At 36.5% G+C, this 20,249-nt stretch overlaps 1 protein-coding gene across 6 annotated transcripts; it reads right to left on the reverse strand.

The window, feature by feature from the left end:
- Positions 1-1,125: 1,125 nt before the first annotated feature.
- On the reverse strand, positions 1,126-19,384 carry LOC129924198 (uncharacterized). 6 transcript variants are annotated; one of them, XR_008776186.1, is made up of 8 exons: positions 18,979-19,384; positions 16,697-16,861; positions 14,849-14,988; positions 12,953-13,072; positions 8,675-8,725; positions 8,083-8,217; positions 3,108-3,259; positions 1,130-1,682 (listed from the first exon to the last, which is right to left on the reverse strand). XR_008776186.1 is itself a non-coding variant. In XM_056018011.1 (3 exons), the coding sequence occupies exons 1-3, from the start codon at positions 17,834-17,836 to the stop codon at positions 14,865-14,867; spliced, it is 351 nt and encodes a 116-aa protein (XP_055873986.1). In that variant the 5' UTR covers positions 17,837-18,938; the 3' UTR covers positions 14,851-14,864. The 6 variants fall into 6 exon arrangements, 2 of the variants coding, with proteins under 2 accessions (XP_055873986.1, XP_055873987.1); XR_008776189.1 differs by lacking the exon at positions 14,849-14,988 and having other exon boundaries at positions 1,126-1,682; XR_008776188.1 differs by lacking the exon at positions 16,697-16,861 and having other exon boundaries at positions 1,129-1,682.
- Positions 19,385-20,249: the final 865 nt, after the last annotated feature.

The raw sequence follows: 20,249 nt of genomic DNA on the forward strand, positions 1-20,249 counted from the left end.
AAATGAATCCCTGTGCAATGGCAATGGTCGAAACTATATCTCCTCAGCAGTTTCCCTCTCTCCAAGCAACTGATCTAGATCCAAAGGAACAGCAAGTGTCGATACAAGATCAGTGGCCTCACAGGCTTTATACTATTGTCTTTCTACTTCTGCTGATGAATTTCAGAATTATGGCCCTTGAAGGCCTAATTGTTAATTTGTTTACCAACATTGCATTGCACTAGATAAAATTATTTTATAAGCTTTGGAAGGTGCCTGTTTTCTTCAACTTTTTTTTTTTGTTAACTTTGAACATTTACTTTTTAAAAATTAATGTAGCCATGATATCTGGACAGTTATTTTGTAGGGATACTGTTTGAGTCATAGCTTTTCTGGAATGTTACTTGCGAGTTGCATAATCAAACTATCGATGTGAGGAAATAAAGTATAAATAAAATAAAATAAGGTTATTACCTGCATGTAATTGTTATGAACTATTTGTTGTGATTAAAATTTTGAAACAGTTCCCTCTTCTGTCATTTATTTGTGGAGTTTTGTCTGTATTTGTTTACACCAAACTTAAATACCAGCATACAGCTGTTTAGTAATCTGCAGTTACAAGTTTTCGCCAGCATCATACACTGTTTTGTAATTACATGAATTATAGAGTACTTGCTTACAGAAATAATATAATAATCAACATTATTAAGGTGTACGGTACATTAAATAAAATAGCTGATGAAGGAGACAACATAGCAAATTTTAAAATACTGTGGAAACAATCCTGTAATAATTTCACTGAAGACAAACAAATGATATTCAATGAATGGCAATGCCTTCAATTTCCAAGATTAAAGATGAATGCAAACCCAGTCATGACCTGTATATTTTTCCACATCTGGTGCAGACAGAGCCATCTGGTGTGGGGTCTAGTTAAGTTTTCTTTATAGAATTATAAATAAATTAAAAGGCAAATCAGAATCAGGTGATAAGGTATTAGATACTTCTGGTCAATGATTTTAAAAATAAAATTGGAAAGCTCATTAACTTTACAAGACACAAAACAAACTAGTGCAGCAAACTATAGAATAACTATAATAAATGGAAAAGGCAACACATTATATAAAGAATTTGAAACTGTTTAATAAAAGAAATAAAAACAAGCAACATAATTTATCTCTAGATCCAGAATTATAAGGGGATGTACAAAATGTTCCTCCTAATGATAAGGACAAGGAGGCTCATTATCTAAGGCCGGCCCTGGTTACATGTTTTAGAGGTCTATTATTTCATGCACAGTACACCAACGATTGCTTCATTATGATTGATAGATTGCTTCATTATAATTGATTTCCTTGTGTAATCAATGCTTAAAATGGTATAAAGATAAGAAATAGACAAAAACTAAAAAAAAATTCCGAACAAGGGTAAGTACTTTATCTACCTAAGAGTCTTGTACTTTAGCTACCTAATAGACATTTGTACTTTATCTACTTAATAGACACTTGTACTTTATCTACCTAATAGACATTTGTTTTAATATAAAGAAAGAACGCAATACAAAAACAATATAATATCCAAATAGTGTATAAAGAGAGATGGCTTGCAGAATTGTCACGGGAAGAACAATATTTACAGCACATCAATGGCTGTGTCTGGCAGATACTACGGCTAGTACACAGCTGGTTCTCCTAGTACACACTCTGTTGAAAGTAAACAGATAATTATACATTACTTTCATCATGTCTCGACTACTGTAAACAGTACTGCTTCTTGCACGACTTAATCAAAGTTAGATATGTTGACCTCTAGTTCCTTTGATGGATTATGGGCAGGACATGGCCTAAATTGTGCGATGTGTCAAAAAATACAAATACCTCTAGCTCACAAAACAAAATTTAAGCAACCGATAAAGTGGATTAGTACAAATAAGGAAACAAACAACAAACCTATGGACTGAACAGAATACCGACAAATAAACATTTCCAATACATGGTTGAATATTTTTTGTTATTATAAAGAAAAAAATTACTTCAATAAAACAGGAAACGAGGCATTTCGTGTTTTGTAGAAACTTCACTCAATGGTTATGTCTGCGCTGAATGGCTGATTGTGGCAAAATATGTTGGTCACAGTTAGGGCTACGTAGCCACGTGAAATACTGCACTACTCATTAATCTTCAGACTCGAAGACAAGCTTTATTATTATTATTATAAACCTCATTAAAATTTCTTACTGTAAACAAAGTTTCTACCATAACTGACATCATGATAATTGTTTCCACTTACAAGAGCTAAGGCAAATTAAGCAGATCGAAATATCTAGGCCTACTGTATATTTTGTTTTTTTTATAGTTATAATGTTTTAATTGGTGTAACGCACAAAATGTAAGACACATTTCCTAATGGATAATAAAGATTATTATTATTCTCTCGACAATATTACTGGCCACCGAAAGGCAGGAAAGCCGCCATAGCTTTGTGTGGTCTGTCAGTCTGTCCTTTCCTCAACCTGTGACACTTATAGAAAATCTTGTGAAAATCTGATTTTACAGCTTGGAAAATCTCTTTTGCTTAGGCTACTTTATGATTTCTGAAAGTTAACCGTTTTTATTGTTATATTGCCGGTTTTTCATAAAAATGCAGAATGATACACATTCTTTGATACTTAAAGATACACACTATTTTATTTCCAGTGATTCATATGAGTCTATATTGAATGAAAGTACAGGTACAATCTTTTAATTAACTTCTCTTGACTCAAAATATTTTTACGTATATAGAAGATCGTTTAATGGCTATGTATCTTTTCTAAAACACGTTTATTAGACAAAGGAATAGTTTAAAGTTTAGAACTTAGATACAAATCGCAAATCACTTACACTACCAAAAGCTTAAACGTCAGATAAAACACATGTAATAAAACATGAATGGCTGCTTAATCGTTTGTTATGCGTTCTGGGCTGTCGTTCGGTGGTCTCGATGTTCATGAGTGCAAACTCTGCCCGCTGCCTTCCCCCTTCGTCCTGCGGGAGGTTTGGGCCAGGATGTAGTTCATCTTCAAAACTGAATAAGCATTCGAAAAATGTTTAATGTATTTACACACATTTTGTTACAAATTTTCCTACCGTTGGGGGACGTTAATTGTGTGGTAGCCTACTTGTATTTGCAGAATTGTAATGTAACGAGCAATAGTTACAGCACAGTGATGACTTTATCTGGCAGACACTAGTGTTAGTGCACAGTTCTGGCCTCAAGTCTAGATCTCCTGGTTCACATTCTGTAGACAATTTAAAAAACACATACTATATCATCAAGAATGTCTTCAATGCTCTTCGATTTGTGACTTGCAGCATACATTATTTTTATCTAAATGTTTAGCAACTAATGAAAAAGATTAGGCTAAGGGATTAGTGGAGGCAGGTACGATTAAAACAGCAATTTCGTGTATTATAACGTCACAAATATCTTTAAGCGAAAACAACTTTTGTAGTCTACACAATTGAAACAATAATTTGCATTTTTTTATTACAATTATACACGTCACATTCTTTTAACACAATTTAAAAACTTTAATGCACGCATCACGATGATACTCTCTCTGTAATATACACAGTGGTATAGAGTTGGTATAGACTGAAATACTATTTGATAAGCAATAATACACATTAATTCACAATTTTACATTGTTTGAAGCAGAAAAATATACTGCCTTTTTAAAGCGAGGATTGGACTTATAGTCATAGTCGAGTTCATAGAAAACCAGAAACATGTTCGTATTCAACCACGAGGGAGGAGCTATGTATACATATACACACACAATTACACAGTCACGATCGAAAGACTACAATATTGTAACGTCACTCTTTCTATCCAGGCTTTATGCAAACACTTCACAACCTACTCAACTTGACAATTCGGGCGCCATAAAACTTAATTAATGTCTAATATCTTTATGAAACATATGAGGTCACTTCAAAAAAGGAGTCAATTAGTCAATACTGTACAATTGGTAACACGAAACAGTGTCTGTAAAAATGCTTAACCGTACTGTACTGATGTATAAACTCTGTACTGTTGAATCAAACTCTGTACTGATGTATAAACTCTGGACTGTTGTATCAAACTCTGTACTGATGTATAAACTCTGTACTGTTGAATCAAACTCTGTACTGATGTATAAACTCTGTACTGATGTATAAACTCTGTACTGTTGTATCAAACTCTGTACTGATGTATAAACTCTGTACTGATGTATAAACTCTGTACTGTTGTATCAAACTCTGTACTGATGTATAAGCTCTGTACTGTTGTATCAAACTCTGTACTGATGTATAAACTCTGTACTGATGTATAAACTCTGTACTGTTGTATCAAACTCTGTACTGATGTATCAAACTCTGTACTGTTGTATCAAACTCTGGACTGTAGTATCAAACTCTGTACTGTTGTATCAAACTCTGGACTGTTGTATCAAACTCTGTACTGTTGTATCAAACTCTGGACTGTTCTATCAAACTCTGGACTGTTGTATCAAACTCTGTACTGTTGTATCAAACTCTGGACTGTTGTATCAAACTCTGGACTGTTCTATCAAACTCTGTACTGTTGTATCAAACTCTGGACTGTTGTATCAACCTCTGGACTGTTGTATCAAACTCTGTACTGTTGTATCAAACTCTGTACTGATGTATCAAACTCTGGACTGTTGTATCAAACTCTGGACTGTTGTATCAAACTCTGTACTGTACTGGATTCAACTGGGCGACTTCCCACTGGACTTGACTGTAATGGATTCAACTGGGCGACTTCCCACTGGACTTGACTGTAATGGATTCAACTGGGCGACTTCCCACTGGACTTGACTGTAATGGATTCAATTGGGTGACTTCCCACTGGACTTGACTGTAATGGATTCAACTGGGCGACTTTCCACTGGACTTGACTGTACTGGATTCAACTGGGCGACTTCACACTGGACTTGACTGTAATGGATTCAACTGGGCGACTTCCCACTGGACTTGACTGTAATGGATTCAACTGGGCGACTTCCCACTGCACTTGACTGTAATGGATTCAACTGGACGACTTCCCACTGGACTTGACTGTAATGGATTCAACTGGGCGACTTCCCACTGGACTTGACTGTAATGGATTCAACTGGGCGACTTCCCACTGGACTTGACTGTAATGGATTCAACTGGGCGACTTCCCACTGGACTTGACTGTAATGGATTCAACTGGGCGACTTCACACTGGACTTGACTGTACTGGACTAAATGTAACTCGTGAATCTGAACTGTCATGACCTTCTCTCATTTTATAGGGTCGTCGAAGGCCTTCTCGAAAGCGCAAGAACATTGCCATTCCTTCTGGATGATCATATGAACCAAGGAATCGCCCCTCGCCACGGTTGAAAGTTTGTCCAGGGCCGGCCTTAGATTAAAGGTGGCCTCGCACAGGACTCAAAAAAATGTTTGGAGAAAAAAATAGCAAAACTTGGATCAAATCTCAAACTAGCAGAAGTCTATAGCTCAATGTCTACTGGTCTAGCTCTAAGCTCTATATCATCCAGATCAAATCTCAAACTATCAGAAGTCTATAGCTCAATGTCTACTGGTCTAGCTCTAAGCTGTACATCATACAGATCAAATCTCAAACAGAAGTCTATAGCTCAATGTCTACTGGTCTAGCTCTAAGCTCTACATCATCCAGATCAAATCTCAAACTATCAGAAGTCTAAAGCTCAATGTCTACTGGTCTAGCTCTAAGCTATACATCATCCAGATCAAATCTCAAACTATCAGAAGTCTATAGCTCAATGTCGACTGGTCTAGCTCTAACCTCTACATCATCCAGATCAAATCTCAAACTATCAGAAGTCTATAGCTCAATGTCTACTGGTCTAGCTCTAAGCTCTACATCATCCAGATCAAATCTCAAACTATCAGAAGTCTATAGCTCAATGTCTACTGGTCTAGCTCTAAGCTCTAGAATCTAGATCATACAGATCAAATCTCAAACAGAAGTCTATAGCTCAATGTCTACTGGTCTAGCTCTAAGCTCTACATCATCCAGATCAAATCTCAAACAGAAGTCTATAGCTCAATGTCTACTGGTCTAGCTCTAAGCTGTACATCATACAGATCAAATCTCAAACAGAAGTCTATAGCTCAATGTCTACTGGTCTAGTTCTAAGCTCTAGATCATACAGATCAAATCTCAAACAGAAGTCTATAGCTCAATGTCTACTGGTCAAGCTCTAAGCTGTACATCATCCAGATCAAATCTCAATCTAACAGAAGTCTATAGCTTAATGTCTACTGGTCTAGCTCTAAGCTCTACATCATCCAGATCAAATCTCAAACTAACAGAAGTCTATAGCTCAATGTCTACTGGTCTAGCTCTACATAATCCAGATCAAATCTCAAACAAAAGTCTATAGCTCAATGTCTACAGGTCTAGCTCTAAGCTCTACATCATACAGATCAAATCTCAAACAGAAGTCTATAGCTCAATGTCTACTGGTCTAGCTCTAAGCTCTACATCATCCAGATCAAATCTTAAACAGAAGTCTATAGCTCAATGTCTACTGGTCTTGCTCTAAGCTCTACATCATACAGGTAAGTTTTTTAATAATTAAAAATGCGTAATTTCTTTGTTTCAGTCTTATATATATTTATATTTTCACTTGGCATAAATTTTATATTTCACCAAAATTCACTTCGCCTAGGGCCTCCAATCACATAAGGTCGGCCCTGATTCACCTAGCGCTGGCCTCTGTTACTTGTGCTAGTTGTACACAGACGATTAACTCTACCCAAGTCGCCACCAGCGCTGTATCGATATGAATACAAACACGGTTACAAATGCCGAGTACAGATGTCATGTTCAGGACTACTTCAACTAGGCCTAGATCTAGATCTAAGTAGTCTTTTAGTGTTTAGGTGTCGAATTGATTACAAATATATTCTAAATATCTTACGTTTTGGTGAAGTGGGTGTAATAAATGGTATTGTTGGTGTGGTAATTGATTCAGTTTTGAAATAAAACGAGCAATAGTTACAGCACTGTAATGGCTGTGTGTTGCAGACACTAGGGCTAAGACATTGTTCTGGTCTCAAATCTAAATCTCCCGGTTCACATTCTGTAGAGTTTAAGCTTGAGATATGGAACAGTATCAAATATGAACAACCACGAATTTAAGGAAAATGTTACGAACTGACGAGACTCTTAATTATGTACAAACTAACTCATAGACATAGTAGACGATGAATACTTTAATGTTGAGAAACCATTAATAACATTTCAATAATAACATGGTTTACACTATTCCATCTTGGATTCTGCTCTCTAACCCTTTCAACACGCATTCACACGAAGCAGTACGAAGCAGTAAATGGCCTAATTTGTTTTACATACGTCGGTGCAAAAGAAAACGAAAAAACTAATTAACCAAATTTGTTAATTAACTATTGGTAATTAATTACTTTGTTTGGTATCTGAAACAATGAAAATAAATAGTACTTGATTGAAGTCGCGGTATAAGCTCCTTTATATTAGGCTGCCGTCTGAGGCTTAGTATGGTTACCGCGTTGGCTTGAGAAGCCTGAGAAGGCTTTAGCCCCAAAGTTCGGTCGTTACCTTTTTTTTTTAAATACACTTTAAAAGCGATCACCCAGATACCCCGTTCTTTCTCCTTCTTTCCAACCGGTTGATAAAAGTGATAGGATCATAGTGTATTGAGAACGCTAAAAGGATGAGATAGCGCTGAATAATGTAGAAGTAGTTTTCTTTATTCGATATCAATCACAATAATTAATTGCCAATAATGAATTGACTAATGGGTTTATTTTTAATTGATTCATGTTTTCTCTGCTACAATGAATAATTATTCAAGTTTCCACTTGATACAAGAATAGGTGTTGGAGAAATAACATCTACATTTATCTAAGGAGACCAAAGCCTACATATTTAGCCATATATCTTAATTCTGAAGGATTACATTCCTCTAAGATACTCTAAGCGTTACTAGACATGGATTGACATGTATGGCTTTATGTATGACGTAATAGATCATTGAAAGTGTGTATTGAGGTTTACCTTTCACGGGCCTAGACACATTGTTACACGTGTCACAGCATGCTCGATAGCCAAGAGTAGAGTAACAGTTGCCCATAAAGTCATTGATAAACAAACTGCAAGAATAGCTCGGTCTGTCTCCAAATGCACAGTTTTCTAGAGATAGTAAAATGTAACAGAGCTGCTCAAAAGATTCCTCAAGCGGACTAATTCAATTTAATGCCACCACATCTTTTAAGTACGATTTCTTTCCCTTATTTAAAAAAATAATTCATTATCAATAGTTAATTAACAGAGCTGCATTAACCATAGAGTAGCAGCAATAGCACAGTATTAAGATTTACTACTTCTAAAGAGAAAAGTATTGCTGGGAAAATTAAGTTAGCTTTATAATGTACATAAAGGTACATTGATGGCAGTTTTAAAAAATGTGTTTTATAATGGACACAAATGAAGCGACCATAATTTCAAAAACATTTGGCCTATTATCGTACAAATGCGTCATGTAGACTCCCCATAGTACCAGTATAAATTAGTTTATTTAAAAAAATCAATATTCAGTTCTGATTAGGTGAATAAGAAAAAGAATATTTAAGATCTTTAAGGTACACACCATCAAGTTGAGGAGCGTATGGGTCGCTGACACATTGTCATTTATGCAGACCTGAAACAAAGACAGGTATTTAAAAATTCAATGATTAAAATTTTATAAACTGTGTGATAAATTACTTATTTTGTTTCAAGATCTTACCAAGAAGAACATAAAAATACTTAAAAAAAAAAAAAAGTTATATTAAATGTAATTGAATCAATTAGTTAAAATCATTCATGTAATTATAGACTGGGATTTTTAATTTCGGGAGCTTATGAGCATCTCTGAGTCCACCCAGCTCTAATGAGTACCTGACATTAGTTGAATAAAATTAAAGGCAGTTGGTCGTTGTACTGGCCACATGACACCTTCCTAAACCATAGGCCACAGAAACAGGTTACCTTAACAACATCTGAGATATAGACCGTATGGTCTAAAAGGTAAACTTTACTTTTTTTCCTTATATGTAAATATATATCTAATTTTATATAATATAGACGTTACTTCAAAAAAAGAAGATGATTATGTCCTTCGCGTCATGCATTTAGCCATGCATATTAACCAATGACCTAAACTCTGCAAGTCACTAGTTTTCCTAGCTAGCTCAGGTAACCCATTCCATGCTCTAATAACACTAGAGAAATAATTTATATATATCCTCCTTCGTGATCGAAGATGAGCACATTTCTCATATCCTATGGACTCGTAGATGACTGTAAAGTCCAATCCTGACTTTAAAAAGCCGACCGCATACATGGCCTGGGGTGGGTTGGGCCAGTTGCAGATAGGCTTGCTTTTTTCTCTCAGCTTTTTGTTAGTTGTTAGTTCGGCGCTTTTTCACGCTGGTCACTCTTCTTGCTTCAAATCTCAAGACTCCAACACTCACAGCTTCACGCCATTAGGAGAGATTGAGAGCTAGTGCTTCCCAGCGGTAAATGTCAATATTACACCGGAGCTCTTGAGAGTGTCTTTATAGTGTTTGCTGCTTGCATTGACCCCTATTGGGAGCGCTTTCCTACACACAACTCCCCGTACAAAGGCAGTACGGAAAGGCGATTATTCTTGCATGCGGACTACAACTCCCGCCTATCGAAATTGGGATCTTTTTTACTGTGACATCGATACTGTTCATGTTGGCTTACCTTAGGATTTCTGTATCTGGAATGTGGTCAGACCAAAGCACCGTATGATATTTCTGAACTTAAATTGTGTAATGTCTCTATAAATAGCTCGTTTTTATCTATAGTATTAGACTATCTTTATGTAATTGTACAGCAGACTGACCTAGATATATAAATCTGTGTGATAGAAATATTTACACCAATGGTTTTCATTTAGCTTAATCAATGCGCTATGATCCTATCACTTGTCTGGACCAGTTGTGAAAGGGGGAGGGGAGAAGGGGGGTGGGGCAAATGCTGACATGATCTCCTTTTAAATGAATTTAAAAAAATGTTCCCTCAGGGCTAAAGATTCCTCAAGCGGACTAATTCAACTTATGCCACCACATCTTTTAACTACGATTTCTTTCCCTTATTTAAAAAAATAATTCATTATCAATAGTTAATTAACCAATTAGCTATTTTTTAAATTTTATTCTTGTGTTATCAGGTAAAAAAAAATGAAGCAAAATTTCAGCTAAATACGAGATTGGGTGTGGGAGAAATAACAGGTACAAACTTTTTGCCATACAGACAGACAGAGTGAATTGATTAAAGCTTTGTAAAAAAAAATGATGTACTTCTATTATTTGTAAATTAAAAAAAAAATTTCATAAGCATTTAGACCAGTGTTTTCTTAATAGTGTTCCGTGGAACCTTTGTGTTCCGCGAGGCCTGACTTGTTCCTTGAACTATTTAAATAATTTTTAGGATTAGTTTAGGCCTACACGTGAATTAATCTCTACGTATGAATTAGTTTCTAAGTAAATGCAGAAAAAAAAAAAGATTTTGTTAGTTCTTCCTGGTAACAAAAAAATTCTATAACATCACTATGAACTTTCAACTGACCTAGATTCTGACTCAAAATTGAACCAAAGATAGAAAAAGCATATCTCTGCACTGTTTTATGGGGGCGACTGATAACAAAACAGATCAATTTATTTAGTGGAGGGAATTAAATTTTTTTACTTTGGTCAAGCTTATTTTATTGCTTGAGTTTTCATATATTTACTTTATCAGTGTAACCCGTTGACTTTTATTGGTGGTAAAATGTAAAATGTTGTAAAATGTTTTACATGTTTCGGATGTTCATTCAGAGTTGAAGATAATTACTTCCTAGTCCAAACCTCCCGCAGGACGACGGGGGATGGGAGCGGGCCGGGCAGGGTTTAAACCCTGGACAATCCAAACATCTGAACGACAGTCCAGTGCGCAAACCGCACACCAGGCAGCCACAGGGGGCTGTGGCTGGGGTGTGGGAGGAGGGAGGGTGAATTTGAAAATCCCCCGGCCCCCACTAGCAGGGGGGGGGGGGAACCCAAAATGAGTGTTTTTCCATTGAATATTAAATATTACGCAAAATGCAAGTGCCCACAAAGAGATCAAGCCCCCCCCCCCTCCTGGGCCCCCAAATGATGGGAAATTCCTAGCTACGCTCTGGGTAGGGGTTGAACATTAAAGCCTCATTAACTAAGGATTCTGTAATATTAGTTTTGCTTCATTTATTTCTCTGGATAGGGGAAAGGGACGATGTTGGCTATTTCTGCCACAAGTAGTACTACCAATGAAATAGTAGTTGCAGTGGGTGGAGTCACAATAAGCGAGTTTAGGGCTAGACTATACCCAGAAACATGAGAAATGGTGAGAGAGAAAGATGGAAGAAAAAGAGAGAGTGAAGGACAAAAAAAGAGGGAACAAAAAAAGGAAAAGAGAGTGAAAGAAGGAAGGAAAATAAAGTGAGAAGGGGGAAAAAAGAGAGAGAGGAGGGAGGAAAAGAGAGAAGAAAGAAAAAAAAGAGAGAAGGAGAAAGAGAGAGAAAGAAGGAAGGAAAAGAGAGCGGAAGCAAAAAAAGAGAGACAGAAGGAGGAAATAGAGAGAAAGAAGAAAAATAGAGAGTGCGGATGCATGTGTAAATCAGATGTACTTGAAGTATTTCTAAAGATACTTGATTATACAAAGTGCGTGCGTACCTTGTTGAGTGTATTTTAACTGCGAACTCGGACATGAACATCACATTACAAGACATGAACAGCTACAACAGGATCAAAGCCTCAAGAACCAAGTTAAATCCAGATGAACACTATAAACCATCTTTAATACAGAATGGGCCACAGTCTAGTCCGTCAATAACAACGATGTCTACCCCTCAAGAGTCTAGCAGTAACTGATTTCTAAAAGTCTATTCTAATCTCTAACCCAAAGTCTATGTCGTCACTATACAATGTACGTTCACTGTCGGTCTTATAAAGTGCGCAAGCCAACTAACTAAACAGGCTATCTAACAAGAGAGAAGAAAGAAAGGATGAAAAAAAAAAAGAAAGAGGGGAGGAAGGATGAAAAGAGAGAGAAGGAAGGTAGGAACAGAGAGAAAAGAAAGAATAGAGATAGATGAGAGAGAGAGAGAGAGAAAAGGAAGGATGAAAAGAGAGAGAAGGAAGGTAGGAACAGAGAGAAAAGAAAGAATAGAGATAGATGAGAGAGAGAGAGAGAAAAGGAAGGATGAAAAGAGAGAAGGAAGGTAGGAACAGAGAGAAAAGAAAGAATAGAGATAGATGAGAGAGAGAGAGAGAGAAAAGGAAGGATGAAAAGAGAGAGAAGGAAGGTAGGAACAGAGAGAAAAGAAAGAATAGAGATAGATGAGAGAGAGAGAGAGAACAGGAAGGATGAAAAGAGAGAGAAGGAAGGAAGGAAAGGACAAACAGGGGGAGAGAGAGAGAGAGAAAAGGAGAGAGAAGGAAGAGAGAAAAAAGAGAGAAAAGAAGGAAGGAATAAAAAGAGAAAGAAGTAAGGAAGAGAGCGAGAGAGTGAAGGAAGGAAGTTCAAAGACTCAAAAACAAAGATATACTGCTGCAAGGGTGAACGACTGTATAGAAACTACAAGAAACATGCATAGATGTGACCCTGCAGGTCCAAGTAAAACGAACGACATTTGGACCACGAGGCCTTACTGCCCTCTCACAATTTTTTTAAAAATTTAATTCAGTAAACAATTTTTTTTTTCTCTTTGGCTTAGATTTGTATTGCTAGTTCTAGTACAATAACCGCATTGTCTTAGCGTTTCTTCACCAATCAATAACCCTAATGCAACCAGTGGTTGATAAACGTTTCTGATATATATTGAGGATCGATGAAATCTTACCTTTCCATCGCCACAAGATGTTCCAGTGAGTGCTATATGCGGGATACATAACCCTCTTAAAACATCTGCACATAACATTGCTTGGCAGATTTCAGTGATAGAGCGTCTAGATTCGGAAGCCTGATTTAATAAAATAAAAAAAAGGTTACAAAGACAGTTTGTGTAGAAACACAAACTCAAAATCGGCACCCGAAGTGGTCCACCCAGGCAGGTAAAAAGGGCAGGATTCAATATTTTTAGAAAGAACATCAGAATGAAATTGAAAATGAAAGAGAAGAATGAAGAAAGAAGGTTGACAGATCTTGTCTGGTGACCAAGGGTCCAGCAGACCAAAGGATAGGTGAAAGTGAATGTGTAGTCAGACGTGAACGTGGCCTAACTGATGTCTTATAATGAATATCTAATTCATCTAATTGTTTTGTAAAGGGTCGATCTCTTATTCAAATCCTCAAGAAAAAAACATTTCCGTAAAAAAAAAAATTACTTTAATTATCGACTGTACAGCATTGTCTGGACCCTGCTGGGCCATTATCCATGGCATTGGGTCGAGAGCCCGGAGTGGACTGTACACTCTGTGACCAAGGTGTGATTACCGGTTAACGCTGTTGTATATATATATATATATACTCATATCTTAGGCACACTGATTTAATATTGATCACGATGTATAACCATCGTTTATTGTGTCATATCATATCATTGTTTCATTAAACCTTTTGCTTTGTTTTACGCATTCTCGTTGTTGACTAGTATACGTTATCAGATTACCATTATTCGTTCTCTTGGTAATTACTTCAAAAATTAATTGATAGACAGTAAGGCGTGTCCAGGCAGACGAGCCAAAGTGTAACCCCGACAGGAATTTACTACTCAGCGTTGAGGTGGGGAACCCTGTGGAGTATTACATACCCCTAGAACCTATCAAGTTGATACTTTAAACAAATATTTATTGCACCTAACAAAACACGAATCAATAAAAAAAAAACAATTAGTGAATTAATAATTGGTAATTAATCATTTTGTTTGATATCTTATAAGGTAAATAGCTTGTACATTATTGATATAGTTTTAAGGGTGGAGTTCTTCCCCTTTAGATTAGGTTTTCTTTTTAATAAAAGAATTTCTTTTCTTTTTTAAAGTTCCGATTGCCATACCAGGCAGTGATATAACAACTTCAAATGTGAGCGTGATAAAACATCGCCAAGGATTTTTAAATGAGGACATTTTTCTATGTGCGGTGAGGTGGCTGAGCGGTAAAGCGCTTGGCTTCCAAACCGGGGTCCGTGTTTCGATTCCTGGTGAAGACTGTGGTTATGCTGGCCACATGACACTCGTTAACCATAGGCCACAGAAACAGACGATCTTTACATAATCTGCCCTATAGACCACAAGGTGTGAAAGGGAACTTTTTTTTTCTAAATAATCGTAATCTTTGCTGCTCTTTTGGCCAAAATAATCAGTATTTACACTAAAAATTAATTTGTTGACTAAGATAGTACCAAGGTATTCACAAATTTACATTATTTATGTTCTCTTTTGCTACAGAATCAATATCGGTTTCCTTCTTCTTCCTGCGAAAATCGATTATCATTTATTTATTTACATTTAATTTTAAGAAATAGAAATTATATCTACAGTATTTTTCTCTTTGTTCTATTCTCTGAAATACTCATTTACCTCCGAGAGCAGGGCAAGGAGAGTCTCATCAAATTAGGGGATCGGTAATTAATATGATGATAATCAATGATTAAGAAGTGACTTAGCAGGAAATAAAAGTGACTAAGAAGTCAATGCATGATGAAGTGACTAAGCAAATATTGCGTGATATGAGTGATAACTCTGCTTAGCAGGAAAGAAGTTAATTTAATTGGGCTGTTAGCGAGTTGTGTTACTTACCCTGCAAAAGAAGGAATCATTTCCAAAAAAACTGTTGACACTGTTGATCAGGTTTGATCACCTGACCCAATAGTTTATCAGATACATCTGGAATGTCTGCTGATGCTTCGACAGCGTAGACAAGACAAGTGTAACCTCGACTTGGAATAAACATTTACAATATATATAATACACAGAGTTTACATTTTAGCTTCAAATCTTTACTTTACATAGGCAAGACTCGTGTGTTGGTCGAGAGAAAGGGAGGAATGAAATGGTTTGAGCTAGACTGTGCACTGTAATAATAATAATAAAAAGGCCCTTAACATTCCTAGGAACATCCTCGTTGCCTGTCAGAGGATGGTACTGCTGCAGACCTGCTACATCACCAGAAAATTCCTCAGTGGAAACTGATAATGTGACTATGATGAATTTTCTTTCCCTTTAACCAAACTCGACCCTGGCAGCGCCAGAGAATGAATAGTCATTCTTTTCTAACATAATAATAATAATAATAATAATAGTCATCATCTTTACTATTCATGATTAGATTTGATGTGTGTGTGAATTGGAGTTCTATATTTCTATATTCTCTATTACCTTGGTAAGAATCATAGATGCTTGGGTGTACTGTGTAGTGAATTACCAGTGCGAGATCAATACATAGCTAACACAGTCACAGAGAGTCGATACAGAATCCAAACTTGAGATAGCACAATGACTAACTTTATTACAGAATTGGACACAGTCGAGCCAGTCACTAAACTAAAAGTCTACATCAGTAATATCAAACTCACTAACAAGGGCGTCACTAAAATGTGGCGTTTTAAAGTCCGTCTACTGAAGTGCGCCTCGAAACTAAACTAAGTGTCATAATGAAAGCATGCTTACAGATGCCGAATACTATTTAAAAATGTCTGTTTTTCAGCTTATAAAATTGAAAAAAGACAGACTCAAACTCAAATATAACCTAATAACAAGCAAAATAAAAATAATATTTTAAAAAGTATTAAATCTAGTTATATCAATTAGTTTGGATTAGTCATGTAATTAAATTTATAATATAAGGGTCCTATCTTGATTCTAGACAAACAATAATAAATATGAGCGATTAGAAATATTTTCAACAACTGTTTTTGTTTAGCTTTTAGGTTTTTAATACGCTATGATCCTATCACGTGTCTGCACCAGTTGGAAAAGGGATTGGGGGAAGAAAAAAGGGAGTATCTGGGTGATCGCTTATTAAATGTATTTGTAAAAAAAAGGTGAGCAGCCTGAGTTCGAACTCGAGGTCTCCTCAGCCTCCCCAAGCCAATAAAGGTAACCCCTCTGCCTGAGAGATGCCTATAAAAATGGATTTTATAAAATTTTCTTTCTACAAATAATAATAATTCAGCATATCAGTCAATTGAAATTTCTTTCCCTTGCTCGAGATACCAAAACAAAGACACCCAACAATTCATTAACAATAATTAACTAACTAATTGTTTTTTTTTTTATTTGATTCTTGTACTGGCAGATAAAAGAAATTGTGCAAAATTTCAGTTTTTTTTTTTCCAAGATTGAGTACGTGAGAATTAACATGTACACACATTTCACCAGACAGACACAGGGAGTTGATACAAGCTTTGTAAATAATAAGGCATGTCTTCGACTCTGAATATTTATAAGAATGCAGTATTTTCTGTGGCTAAACAGCCCCATCTGCGACCTACATACTTTGCCACAACCAGCGCAGACATAACCATTTTCCGCCGGTGGTCGATTTACATGTTCTTTTCGAGGCACCACCAAATTTCAACAGCCACATGCAGATCTTGAGTTGAAACAACAACAAATAAATGTTTTCATAACAATGTAGAAACCAACCTGGAGCTCAATTTTTTCTTCAAAAAGCTGGTAAAGTAACTGACACTGCAGGGAGAGAACAGCCATGGATTATACTCTGTCCCAGGCTTTTTTTCCGGAGAACCCATTATGTTTCTCTCTGAAGCGTTGTAGAGATTGTTTTCTCCGTCGTGACGTGCTGAGAGGCTGCAAATTGTAATAAATTAACTAGTTAAATTTCCTAGTATGGTTGTTTAAGAAAGTCTTGTCTTTTCCTGCCTCACATGGCTGCTTTGTGGTATACTCCCCGCTCCATATATTACAAAATCAAAGTCTCCTGCCCGCCAAAACCTACAGGAGGCTTTCAATTGAATCTAATACTGCTCGGGTAGGCGAACTAAAGTAATAGCAAAATTCTTTATTGAAGAATTTCATGATAAATTAAACAATGTAAAGGACAGTGAATTGCGACTATGAATCTTATCTTATATGATACAGACGTTACTTCAAAAAAGAAGATGATTACGTCCTACGCGTCATGCATTTAGTCATGGATATTAACCAATGACCTAAACTCCGCCAAGTCACTAGTTTTCTTGGCTAGCTCAGGCAACCCATTCCATGCTCTAATAGGGCTAGGGAAGAAGGAGATTTTGTACAAATTTGTCCTAGCATATGGAATGAGGAATAATCTCATAAAAATGATAATGAATGCCTGGTCATTTGCTATAGTCGAAACGATGTCACCGACACAGTAGTTTCCCCCTCTCCCCACAGCAGTTTCCCCTGTTATGACATGATTAGGATTTAGTTATTTGTTTCGGGAATAAGGGGAAAGTTGTACTTAGTGACAAGTGACGTGAAAGATAGTTAAAAAACAAGAACTCTCTAAGCGACGCTTTAGAATCAAGACGCTTTCTTCTTTACAGTAAGAATAAGAAGAATTATATAGACAGCTAGTAATAGAGGACATCGGACGGTTCCCCTGAACTACCAACATGATTTACTTTACATTTGTGTTTGGTAATCCACTTATCATAATCAGCTGTTCCTTTCTTACTAGACCATTTTGTGCAAAGTCTACAGCTATTTGTAAGAATTTCTGCGTCTAAACATTTACCTGTTTCTATTGATATGGCTGTAACAACGCCATGATGGCTCGAGTGCCCTCGAGGCTGCCATGTCCCATCAACGCTCACACCGCAGTCAGTGATGCCTTCTTCGTTGCTGATTCCAACCTCCCTTGCAGCCTTTTCCATACTTTCTTCTGCAACTTTCTTAGATGCAAGGCCTATGGTATGCATTACAGATTGATAAGATGTTTCAGAAATAGGAGGTGGACTGTTTGTGTGTTGACAAAAATTCAAGAGCGCACTGAGACCTCGACCTATGGATCTTACAAATGATACCATTCTGAGATTTATTTCCCTAAATCCTCTTTTTTGACCATCTCTATTTTCTTTAGAAGATCTAAAGCTTTCTTCAAATGAGCAGTCAGCTGAAGTGCATTTCACAATTAGTTCCTGACAAAATCCAATTCTTGCGCTTTCATTCAAAAACAAATTTAGAGAATAGTTGAAGCATTTAGGACATATCAAGTAACTTGCCAAGAAATTATTAAAACATGCTAGGTTTAAAAAGATATTACAATCCAGTGGATTATCTGATAAACTTGATTCAGATGAAATATCTACATTAGGTGAAGCAGCTTGATGTGTCTCTTGTTGTTCACCAACTTGTCCATGATCATCACTTGTACTACTTGTAGACTTTGCAGACTTGGTGTATAACTGTATTTAATATAATTTATTCCCACGAAATTTTCTTTTTCTACCACAACTTTGCCTTTTATTATGCTTATTGGCCATTATTGTTACACAAATAAAAATGCAATATGAATATAGATCTAAATATCAAAATATACAAAAGAGTCTTTCACCAGCAGCAATCCAAAACGAAAAAATGTTGCTAGAAATTACACAAAATGCAACAGAAAATAAACATGCTTTTGTTGACTGGGACAGTGAAGTAATAGAGTACATTCCCTTAGCTACTTCCTTTATATCTATAAGCATATCGCATTTTAACTTCATTAGAAAATAATTAAAAAGTATTATTTACAAAAAAACAAAAATATTTACCTGCTTATGGTCGTTGCTAAGGTAAACAAACACTACCCCACCTAATACAAAAATTATTTTAAAATACTTCTAGAAGGAATACTTGCCTCAAATAAACTGAATTTGATAGAGAAATGGTTGTACAATATAAATATGAAGAGAATGAAAAAGTGATATTTTGGTCATTTCTTACTATTCTCTAACCTTAGATCCACCTTAAGTATTAAAAGTGTTTGCTGTTTTAACACCAGCGTCGACTCAATGTATCGATTGTTGGCCTTTCGTTGGTGTTATCTGTTCCAGTATTGAGTTCAGTGTTACCTCCAGTTGGACTTAGTTACATTTTCAAGTACTATACAATGCGGAAGAGCATAACACCCCTCTCCCCACAGCTGACGTACCCAACGAAACAAAACTTTTAACACTATCGCTAGGCGTATCAGCTAATCTATGTAACACATCTCCTTTATTTTTGCTATTAGCCCATTTGTTTATAAGTCTAATTAAGTAGACGCGGTGGTTGAGTGGTTAAGCGCAGTGGCGTCACTAGGGGTGTGCGGTCCGCACCTGGTGACACCCACCAGGGGGTGACACCCAAGTGAGTAAAATGCAACTTTGAAAACTAAAACATTAATACCTTGAATTTGAGAAAAATAATTTATTGTAGACACCAGGAAAAGAGTTTCTGAAGCTCAGAAATGTAGAAAAACGCTCGGCGTCCGGGGCTTCGTCCCGGAACACTACGAGTGAGATTAAGGCACTCTAATCATCTAATCTAACCAGTTGAGTGGCAAACCTAGCATTGTTTATTTTAAACTGTTCAGAAACACATAGACTGAAACGCCTCATTCGACGTATAGGGCTGCAAGCTCTATCCACAGCCCTTTCCCAGCTGGCTCCACGGAATTCAGGACTTCTAAAAAAGTGTGAGGCCATGCTAGACATGTTTTTGCGTTCCTCTTTTCGGCTTTCATCTTTAAGTCTGACTTTGGTAAACGTGTTTCGTCTTGTCTAATGTGATATGTCTCACAAATGTCAATCGACATTCAGTCGCCACTTTCCTTAGACGGCCTGTAGGGGAAAATATTTCTCTATTGGGTACATTATCTCAGTATGTTATTCCTAGTATCTTTCTCAGCCATCTACTCAGCCTCGTTTCAGCCTTCCGCGTCTCGAAGCGTGGGGGCCGCTGGGACAATGATTGTATTGAGAAGCTGGATTTTAATCTCCAGGCTAATTAATTTTGTTTATTCAGATAGGCCTTAATTTTTAAATCCGACATGCAACACCATGATATGATCTTCATCGCTTGAGATAACACCTTCTAAATAGGCTTGGTTAACTTTTCTATTTGTCCAAGATCTGTATAACCAATGCTTATGGGTGTATTGGGTAACCTGCATAACTTTGAGGGCGTCTTTATCCGTCATCTCGAGTATACATTAAATTGTATTTCAAAGTAATGCTATGTCGTC

This window comes from Biomphalaria glabrata, unplaced genomic scaffold (assembly GCF_947242115.1).
Source record: "Biomphalaria glabrata unplaced genomic scaffold, xgBioGlab47.1 scaffold_19, whole genome shotgun sequence".
Lineage (NCBI taxonomy): Eukaryota > Metazoa > Mollusca > Gastropoda > Planorbidae > Biomphalaria > Biomphalaria glabrata.

Excerpts from the sequence above, each read along its gene's own strand:
- LOC129924198 (XM_056018012.1), bottom strand. The coding sequence starts at position 18,066 with ATGGTATCATTTGTAAGATCCATAGGTCGAGGTCTCAGTGCGCTCTTG. Across the intron at positions 14,989-17,774 it reads AGCCATATCAATAGAAACAG|TCGAGGTTACACTTGTCTTG; the intron begins GTAAATGTTTAG and ends GTTTATTCCAAG.